The 11,084-nt window shown below is 29.6% G+C and overlaps 1 protein-coding gene across 1 annotated transcript in view; it reads left to right on the forward strand.

The window, feature by feature from the left end:
* The first annotated feature begins 5,450 nt into the window (after positions 1-5,450).
* LOC136973338 (3',5'-cyclic-AMP phosphodiesterase 4C-like) overlaps positions 5,451-11,084 on the forward strand; it is a 58,085-nt gene continuing 52,451 nt past the window's right edge. Inside the window, exon 1 of the mRNA XM_067268076.1 lies at positions 5,451-5,716. Within this exon, the coding sequence (XP_067124177.1) occupies positions 5,613-5,716 (104 nt within the window). The 5' untranslated portion in view covers positions 5,451-5,612. The remainder of the gene's footprint in view (positions 5,717-11,084) is intronic.

Below are 11,084 nucleotides of genomic sequence, written 5' to 3' on the forward strand. Positions count from 1 at the left end.
CCGCTCGAGATATAACCTTGAAATTTTCAGAATAATTTTAAGGATTTGAGGTGCAGTTTTTTTAAAACAAATTTGGTCACAACCGGACTTAAATATTCAAAGATTCAGAGGTTCAATTAATGCAACAATCTTTCATATTTGCAGGTTAGTAAAAATTCTATTAAGTAAATTATAATTAAAAGATTTTTGATGCTAATTAACTTGTAAGTAATTATTTAGAAATTATCAGTAAAATATTTTTCTGATAAAAAGTAAAACAAGAGTATTAGTATCATTAATGGACGATGCTTAATACGGTATTAAAGCGCGTGTGTAATGAAAGAGGCAATCTTTTCAGTAAGAGAAGCTTAGAAGAGAGTGATTAATATAGATCTGATAGAAAATATCCACCAAAACATTAATACTCACTGAAAGAAATTAGTCAAGATTAAAGTTCAACACGGTTATGAAAGACAGAAATGAATAATTCCTTGATCAAAATGTATAGAAAAATCGATCGGTAACTAAAAAACGAATTAAAATCCTAAATTTTGACTTGTTTTTATCTCAATAACCCTGATAAATAGTCCTTTATAAGACTAAGTAGTTAAGATTTACGAGCATGAAATTGGTCAAGCGTAATAACGTGATATAGAAATCCACCTCGTAGTTAATCCCGTAATTTATATCTTAATTCTTAAAATTTTGATGCCATATTGTTAAATATTTATAGGAATGTTACTGTTTAAGTTATGGATGGAAAATAGGACAAATGTATATAGCCTATGGGCCAAAACTGACGTCGAACGGATGCCAAACTAGCAGAAATTTCCAAATAAATCTTTCGTAGAGAATGGTGAATTTTTATGTTGTAAAGAATTCCGAGTCGAAGAAAAGAAATGATGAAAAAAAAAAATATCTTATTACTGTCTTGAATAATATTTACATATAGAAGAAGGATTTTAGTGAACTATAAATAGTCTTTAAGTTATTTTCTCGAAGTGTAATTTAAATGTAAAAATTCAATATTGGCATTGTTATATGCAAGAATTTTTATTGGAAATTTTCTAAAATATTGTGTTTCAAATGCTTAAAAAAACAGAAAAAATTTCGCGTTTTTTAAGTTCATAATTCTATTGTATGTTAATTTTATTAAGTTTTTTTAAATCTTTTAAATGACATTAATGATTTGTGTTAAGTGTTTCAATAATTTTAAACATTATAAATAGTTTTTAAGTGTGCATTTAAAAAAAAAAAACAGTATCTTATTATATTGAAATTTTCTATTTTTTCATGTTTCTGAACTTAAAATTAGAATGCTTCTTAAATATTCTTCCTCTTCAAAAGTCTGTAATAGAAATCTTATAGTTTATTTTATACATTTAATTAATTATACTTAATTTTAAATGTGTTATTAACAATTTTAATAAATTATTGTAAACTCTACCTAAACTTTAGTGTAATCTTTCTTGCACTTTCGAAAGTTGTAAAGAAAATTTGATATCATTTTCCTGTTAATTTTATATTTTATATTAATTATACCATATATTAAATATATAATTAACGTATTCATTCTTTAAAAAAATAATTTGAGTTATATTTACTTAAATTCGAAATATTCCTTATCATTCTTCAAAAGTCTGTAATGAAAATTTGATAATATTTTCCTATTTATTTTATATTTTCTGTTAATTATGTTTAATTTAAAATGCATTATCGACAATTTTAAGCTTTAATAAAATCCTATAAACTTCATTTATCACCCAAATTTTCTATGAAAATTCCATTTTATTCGAAGTAATACGCTATCGCTACAGTAATAAGTTTAAAAAATTCATATATTCGACGTTTTAAACTCTTAAAAAATATAAAATTTTAATAATACTTAAAATTCATTAATTAAAATAAAAAACTTTAATTATATTTTTAAAGCATTATCGAATTGGTGTTAAGTGTTTTAATGTGTTGAATGCATAAATTCTGAGTTAAAAATGGGCCAAACTTTTACATTTTAAAAGGTTAAGAATGATTCAATCGACAGAAATATTATACAGTATTTTTTCTTTTTTTTTTTTTTTCTTTCTCTCTCTAGAGTAAAGAAAATCGAAAAGAATCTCATTCATAAAATTTACTTCCTCGACAAAATGTTTTGATTTTTCTAAAACCATTTTGTATATCTGCCAATGAAAACTATATCTCCAATTTCTGCTACACATAAACGTACGTGAGGCGGAAAAAATATATTACAAAATTGTGCAAAAATAACCAATCGCTACTTGAGTTATTAACGGAATTATTGACGTAAAATTCCAAATTTATGCTTTAAAATAACTATTCAGTCTGTTTTAAGAACTATATAACGTAACGAATTAACGGTTATACTGTTTATAAGAGAGATTCTCGTGTATAAGCCGCACTTCTATCTGATTTAACCTAATATAAATGGCGAAATTTTAACATATATATTTTTTACTTTTGGTTAGAAAATGGCACGTGCTACAAAAACATCCCCCACTTTAAATCTGCAGACAGTTTAAATATTCTTATTCCCAGTTTTGATGCATAAGCTGACAGTTTAGTCAGCTTACGTTTAGAATTATATACACAGAAGGTTTCAGAGAGTATGTAAAATATACGTACAGCAAGAAATCTTTAGTTAGATGTATGTAAATGTATATGAGGCTAGAAATTTACAGTTAGAAATATGTAAAATAAATATAATCCCTACAGTTAGATTCATGCAAAATATATATGCAGCTAGAAGTTCACAGTTGTAAGTTTATATGCAGCTATAAATTTACAGTTAGAAATATGCAAAATATATGTAACTAGAAGTATACCATTTAAAATATAGGAAATTTCTAACTGTATGTATAAAATATATACAGTCTACAGTTAGGAATTTACAGTTAGATGTATATAAATATACATGTAGTTATAATGCTACAGATTCATGTAAATATACATGCAGTTAGAACTTTTCAGTTAAATATATGTATTAATAAATATATATGCAGCTAGAAAGCTTAAGTGAGAAATGTGAATATAAGCTATTTGCAGAAATCTTCAGTTAGAATTATATAAATAACATATCCAACTAGAAATTCATATGTAAAATATATATAGATATTTAGAAATCTATAACTAAAAATATATAAAAGATCCCAAAAGAGACGTCTTTCTAACAAAAATGCCTTCGTACTTGTCACCAACAGATACTAGAAATGTCACATCCTCTCGGGATATACAAATTTATATATAGGATATATAAATAGTCATACACTATACGATCGCATGACTATAAAAACCTGAAACAAATTTTTAACACAGAAAAGAAGGCGAAAGTAGGAATATCATCAAAAAATATCCAAAAAATAATCACATTTTATCCCATAACATCCGCATGACCGTATATTTTTTTCATGTAAGAAACTTATACTTTTGTTAGGTATTCAGTGAATAGAGAAAGTTTTCTTTACTTTCTTTCGAATCTCAGATTTATATCCGACATAAAAAGAAAGGTATGCCGCTGCTTATATTCAAAGTAAAATCTATATATTTACTTTATAAAATATAATTATTATAACTGGAGAAAGAAACTTAGGATTTTTTGGTAAAAAGATGTAATATTTTTAAGACAAGTTTCGTCAAGGATAGAGTGGAGAAATCTATAAAAAGAACTTACATTTTTAGGAATGTTCGAGTTAAGGCAACGACACTAGTTATGTACTGTACATCACAACTTTTGATCGTATTTCACAGTTGATACGTCTCTTAAAATATCACAATTTCTATCAACACTATTTTGCGTGGGAGGAAGAAAAAACAGGAGCTAAAATTGAGCGGTGTGACTTTCGAGTGTTAATATTCGAACTTCTATGGGACGGTGGCTTAAAATCGCGAGTTTTAAAGGCTCCAAATTGATTTTTTTTCTGCTTATAATGTAAAGATCCGATCAATTTAGCGCGTTTTTAAATCAGAAATTAACTAGGAAATCGAAAAAAATTTTGGTGTATATCTCAAAACTTTGCTTAATTTATCGGTCGAGTTGCGTTAACTTTACACTAATTACAGTTCTAATCCCTAACTAAATGATGGCTGATTAAAGTTGAGAATTGTACAAAGTTTTAGGTAGGATTTTTAAATAAAAGAACGTGATTTTTCTATTATTTAAACGGGACTTTTGTAGGAGTGGAGTCAAGATATTTAGTCGTTGTATAGATTATATCTAGTACTTCTTGTTAGGAAGGGTTTGGTCGTCCAGGCCGCAGTATTGATCCTTAGCAACGGGTTCCCTGGGACATTCCCACTTTTGTAGCTCGGGTAGGTATCTGTTGCTGCTACTGTATCGACTTTTCTAACACCTACCTACCCTTCTTTCTATAATTTTCTCATTTAACTTCGGTCGAGCGTCAAATTGACAGAAGTTCACCAAAGGGATTCATTCTTATACACTTCCTCAATGACAAAAAAATAAATAAAAAAATAACGTGGAAGTAGTAGCAATGTTTTGTTTTACCCCGGATGTCACGGGTTAACATCTGGCATCACGGACGGAAGACTTAATAATTCGATTAAGCAATTTTCTCACTACATAAAGAGGGAGAAGAAAAAATCTCTTCAATCGAGGTTCTACTGACTTTTTTTTCTATTCATCAGGGTGCAAAAATGTGCTTTCATCAAAAGACGAGTTTGACGTTTTGATGATGTTGTGGAGCTGCAGCTGACAACGTGACTTCTCCAAGCAGACGTTTAATTGGGTGATCGGAGATGCAGTCACATACATCAAGACCTCTGACCCTTGATATTAGCGGTTAAAATAATCCGATGAAGTTTACTCCCTGAAATTTAAGGACTTTAGAATCGATAAAAGCAGGGGAAAACACGTAATTTAATCACAAAACACCCCAAAGACAACAGAAAGATAAAGAAAATTATGCCATTTGCTAACTCGCCAGAGTGACATTGAAGTCGTGCAGAATAAACAACACTTCAGGATGACTTAATTAATGTAACTTTAACTCCAATCAGCAAAGAAAAAAAAACGGAGGAAAAAAAATGTGAAAAAATCACGATTTATCACTTTCCTAAACACCAGGGATAGCATCCTGGAGATATCACGATACTTCGACACTTCTAACACTCATTAATCATAGGAGCCAGAGAGTTGAAACCATTTTTAAATATTTATACTATATTTTTAGACCCTAAACAGGAGGAGAATACATCATAAATCCGAAAGGAAATGCGAATATATTTATTAAAAAAGCAAAATAAGCCATATTGATTTTTCTACTAGGACGAACAAAGTACGAACTGAATTATATTCTGTCAGCTGTATAAATATAGTCGACGTGTATCTTGTGTACACCCCTGCCTTTTCGTGTGCATCAGTTTGGCACAGAATAGGCACAGAGGTGAGAGAAAGTGTAGCGAGTGACTCTTGTAATTTTTCAGATTTTTGGATCATTTTTTTCGTGTGTTTCGGAGTGTCGAACGGGATGGTGCACATGTACCTTTTAACATGAAGTTAGAAGCAAGTGAGCAGTCGGGTATGTGTGTAGCGCCGCCAAGCGAATGCTGCTACACACGTCATCCAGTCAGTCAGGAGGTCTTCGTAGATCGAGTTGGTCATGGCAACTCGTCCACCTCCCAGTAAAGTCGGTTGTTCGATGCCTGCCAAATCTTTCCCTAGTGTTTCCAGGAATCGACGTCACACACTAGCCAACGTGTTACGGTAAGTGATAACACTTATTCCTTTCTTTATTAAATTTAAATTTAAACAAACAAGGTGTGTCGTCACACGCGGAGCGAAATTCGTGTTTGGGACTCTTAAAACACTTCATTTAAACACGTTATTTTTTCTTCCCGCGGGATTTGAATTATGTTTATTGTTGGATAATATGATAACTTGTAGCAAGATTTAAAAAAAAAACAAAATCAACTTGCATTTTTGTATCGATCGAAACGTGTCTCTGTACCTGTCAAACTTTATAAATGTTATAAATTCAACCTTGCACGTATTAAAACTGGATAAGGGTGCGTATAAAACACGGTGACGTTTGTCACGTGTACTTATTTACATCTTGAGAGCGATGAGATTTGTATCCGAGATTCCTATTTTAACAGTAGGGAAGAGGTCTCGTAAACTTAACAATTGCTGAATGATTACAATTGGACCAATTTTCTACTCGTGAGAAAGTTTTTCTTGTGAGCGAGTGTGTTTGGGGTCGGATTTTCTGACGTCAGCGCCTTACTAAACGTGCAGGAAAACCACAATAAAAGCGGTAATGCTCTAGAATTCATTGTTTCCTGAAACAATGCCAGAAGCTTTAAGACGACTTACTCGTTTTATTATATGGTAGCCGTTTACTAGAAGAAACATCAACTATTTTATTCATTTAAAAACATAGAATTTAAACGGCAGTTAAGGGTTTCAATGCATTGGCACAAACAGTAAACATAAAAAAAAATACAGAAATAATTTTAACACCTTTCGGTTATTTTTAGAATGGAGCGTTTTTGATTAACCAATAGTAAGTAAATTGATAAGCTGCAGTCGCCATTTGCAGTATGAGTAGTTGGATCGATTGCTGCACTTTCCTAGCATTAATATTTCAACACAGTTGTATTTGTAATAACTTGTCGCCTCACAATAGACAAAGTCGCTTCTAATCCTTTGATTGCACTCTGTTTTAGAATGGCTCTCGTCGTGACGCAACTTCCAACTACCTAACTCGTCTCATCTCCAAAAACCAATATCTGTATATGCAAAAATAAGCCGCATTAGCTATTTTAGATAATGCGAGTTGTAAAAATACAACAGCTGACTGCCCTCGTGTACTAGTTCTATCGTAAGAAAAACCTTTAGCAAAGCGTAACAAGTAACGTTTGTAGTACATTAAATACGTAATAAATGTTTAGTTTAAGTACTCTTAAATCTCTTTCTGATTGTTATCAACGTTAGAACCGATAGATTTCTGGAAATTTTCGGTTACGAATCCTGTAGTCCATAGTCCGGTATATATAGAAAATAGTCCTCATTAGCCACTACAATAATCGACAAATTTTTAAGTTATATTAAAAATTGCCAGAAATAATAATAGCATTACTATAACCATTGTTATTTTATTTAAAAAATCAAAAATTAATAGTAAACCTTCGATAAAAAGAAACCAAATTCGCCATTTTTGATAACGTACGAAAGAAAAATACCATCGAATAGCTTTGAAAAAGTTCGAATACTAAATTACAAAAGAAGAATCGACAAGTAGACGTCCATAAATTAAATTAAATGCTTTAAAAAAGCCATTTGCTGCATCAATTTTTTCAAACTGCACTTTTTAAGACCGTTTCTTCGTATCCAACTTTTTTAGCCATCGTCTACACGACATTCGCTAAACATTGTCATAAATATATTTTTTGTATGTTCAATAGAAAGAGCATATGTCGAAAATTTATGACAAGCATTAATTGACATTTATTTAACTTTAGTATGACGTATTTTTGGGATCGGAAGAGAGTTAAGACGGATATTAACTGACTCGCTTCATTGTTAATGTCTCATTCTTTCGAAGTAGATAACCAGCCAAAATAGATTGGTTCCAAGACATTTTTGGTTGACAAGCGTTTTAATGCTTGAATATGATTTATTAGGACAGTTGGCACTTTGAATCTCTACATCGTTTGCCTCGTTAATCCTTAGATTATCCGAAAATTCTAATTTTTTAAAGAGCACAGTCAAGAAAACGAATGTAATATTTTCTAAAAATTAATTTTAAAAATATTATTATCCACTTTAAAAAAAACTTAAAGTAGAAAATATGTTAAGTTTCCGTACGATTGTAATATAAAAATTTTAAATTGATTCGATTCAAAAGTGAATTAATTCGAATTTTTTATGCATATATTTCCCGGTTCATTGATCATAACTATTCTAAAATTCGTTTTCTGTGTTACATTCCTCTTGTTTCTTCGAGGTAGCATTTTGTTTTGTATGGATGAGTAATGGTCCCTGTGACTCTTTTCTTTATCCTTCCGTATAATTTATGAACTACAATGGATTGCAGCGAGTGCAGATACTAAAGCTGTTCATCTTATAATGTAAGGTATCAATATCACTCCACGATTCGGTTCCATCCACGCAACACGTGTCAAAATTTTATTAAACACGACAATAAATTGTTATTGTTTCCTATAACTTAATGCTGTTTATGAGTTATGTGTTTTCTCTAGGCCTACCTATCTATCCTATGAATATCATAAATCTTAAGTTATGCATACGAAGTCTGCACTTAGAATATTTTTTCCTAGTTTTATGAAGCTATTGTGATATTATGAATATGAATATTATTATTAATATATTTACACCCTCAAACTACGTTTCTGATCATCAAACCATCCCAAATCGTTTGTTGGATATATAAATGTTCAGTAACTTTACACTATTCATAAGTCTACAGCAATATCTGTTTCATATATAAAATTTCTAAGCAAAGTTAGACAAATGAGGGCATTCTTGTAGATTATAGACAAATAAGGGATGTAGAAAAAATTTAAAGAAAATTCTGTTATTGATCCGAAAACAATATCAAGACAACTCGACATATTTCCTAAATAACAATGTCTGATATTACTAATTTGTGTCAGAATAATTCTACCAGGAATGCAATATTAAGCAACTCAACTTAGGCTACATACAGTATTATGACAATTTTCTTCATAAATCAACAATACTAATCAATGGAAAGGTCTAGACTCAAAATTTTCCCTATTTCTCCCAACTTTTTCAATTGTAAACTCCTTTTCCCATCTATAAAACTGTGAAAGTAACTATAAATGTGGTTTGCGACCTACTCGTTGGAAAACTCAATTACAAATAAGTAAATACATTTGTAAAAAATATGATCATCTCAGATTCGTGTTTTGTTAGTATCATATAGCGGCTTATGGACTTGAAATTGATTTTTAAAACAGTGAAATATTATTTTCTAATTTTATCAGTCGTTAAATTTGTATTTTAAAAGAAAATTAAATAGTTATTTTGATAGGTAAGCAAATAAATGTTTTCCCTGATCGTGTCTGGATTGGGAATGAGATAAAGCACGTTATGTTGTGTGCGTGTGCTCACGACTAAACTGATCATCATCATTTTTATTTAAAAAATAAAGCTCGAAGATGATAAGGCTTGCTGGCAACATAATCTTGTAAATCCTTTACAAATTTAAAGAAAAGAAACAATATAAATCATCCGGAAGCTATCATATCAATTTGAAAATCTTAAATTTACCAGAATTCTTAAATATATGCGAATAATTATCGCCACTTTTACATCTTAAATTAATTTAATTTTAGTTAAAATTAAATTCTGAATTGCCAGAGTAAACAGAAATTTTCTAAAATTTATGCAAGAGCGTGTTAAATATTTACCATTTAAAGTTGTTTATTTTTATTTTTCGACTTTCGCTTCGAGCGATATTACAATTAAAACACGAAAATAAAAAAGAAAAAGAAAGAGACGAAATCGTATTTAATCGTGTAAAATGTTTAAAATAGAACTTTAACTGAAGGTCTATAGTATGAATTGTTTGTTTCCTTATCTAAGAGAGTGGAATTTAAACCCCTCTTGGGTCACTCCCTTCCAATTATAAACTCATTGATCAATTAAGGTTCGTTTAATGAGTTAAATTCACTTCATTTTCTCGAAAATTTCGGTGTTAAAATGACTAAAAAAATAGCAAAATATAACGTCGAGACTATGAAAAACCTTCTAAGTAACATAATACTTAGCTGTCGATCGTTAAACGTCTTTCGCTTCGACTTCTGTTATTATTTAAAAGTAGTTAATGATTGCGCTTCACTTTGATCTCTTTATGTATTTTTTTTTTCCTTATCTTGAACCTGTTCAGTAGTTACTCAAATGTCAATCTGATTGAAATAACAATCCATAACTTTCGATCCTTAATTATAACTACACTCTAAAAAAAAAAAGAAAAGAAAAAAAAGGATACATTTTAGTAATTATTCTGCACAGCTTCACTACAGTGAGACTCGTTATAACGAGTTAATGCATTAATTAAGCGTACAAGAATAATTTTCTTTCGACATTTTAACATCTGTTTACGTTGTGTGCGGTAGACTTAACCCACTTTACATTAGGCCAATATCGTTCAAATGGGTGAGGGCCAAATTTTGTATTCAGGAACTTATCCAGAAATATTTCTGTCTTCTCAAACAAGGGTTAGACTATGTATAAATATATATGTTTATAAAAAAATCTAACAAGAAACATCAGGTGAAAGCCTAGTAATTCGATAACTAACTATGTTTAGAAAAGTATTTTAACTGTACAAACAATAAAATTAACAATGCCAATCTTCATTGTGTCACGAGTTAATGTAAGAAAAATAAATAAATCGGGTATCTAAAAGGATTAAAATTAAGTAAATTTAATATTTTCCTTTAATTATTTCAACTCTAGCTTCTTTTTCTGTAGTTAAAAATGGCTAATAACTGCTACTCTTCCTAGAATGAAACAATACTCCATTCATTAACTGTAATTAATCACGACCCTCTTGTAGATAGACATCCAATGTCTTGACCTCTTGACCACTCAATCATCCGTGCAAACTTTTTTATTTTTATACTTTTAAATTTAGATAAGTCTGTCAGGCGGAAAACGTGTTTAAAAATATGATTAATTTATTAAATCGAAGATAAATTAATTTCGATAAAATTTTTTTATCGTAGTTAAAAAAATAAATTTATATCGATTTTAAATGAACAAATTTTTAACTGGCTGACTTTATCTAACGTTTGATTAAATACTAATGTGTTGGCGTTAATTATTTTTATTTATTTATTTATTTTTTAAATTAAAATGTTTGATGTTGATTTAAAGTTTTAAACGTGTTAAGAGTGAGAAAATATTTAATGGTTAGAATACTCCTGTGGGATATTTAAAGATGTAAATATAAAGTATCGTCTCACTTTACGAGTTATGTATCATTTAAAATAAATGATTAACATATATGAATTAATTATATAACGCTTTATAATGTCTAGATTTTTAACAAGATACTAAATTTTCCTGGTTTGAAATGTAA

Source organism: Centruroides vittatus, unplaced genomic scaffold, assembly GCF_030686945.1.
Source record: "Centruroides vittatus isolate TY-2023 unplaced genomic scaffold, ASM3068694v2 contig_3146, whole genome shotgun sequence".
Classification (NCBI taxonomy): domain Eukaryota; kingdom Metazoa; phylum Arthropoda; class Arachnida; order Scorpiones; family Buthidae; genus Centruroides; species Centruroides vittatus.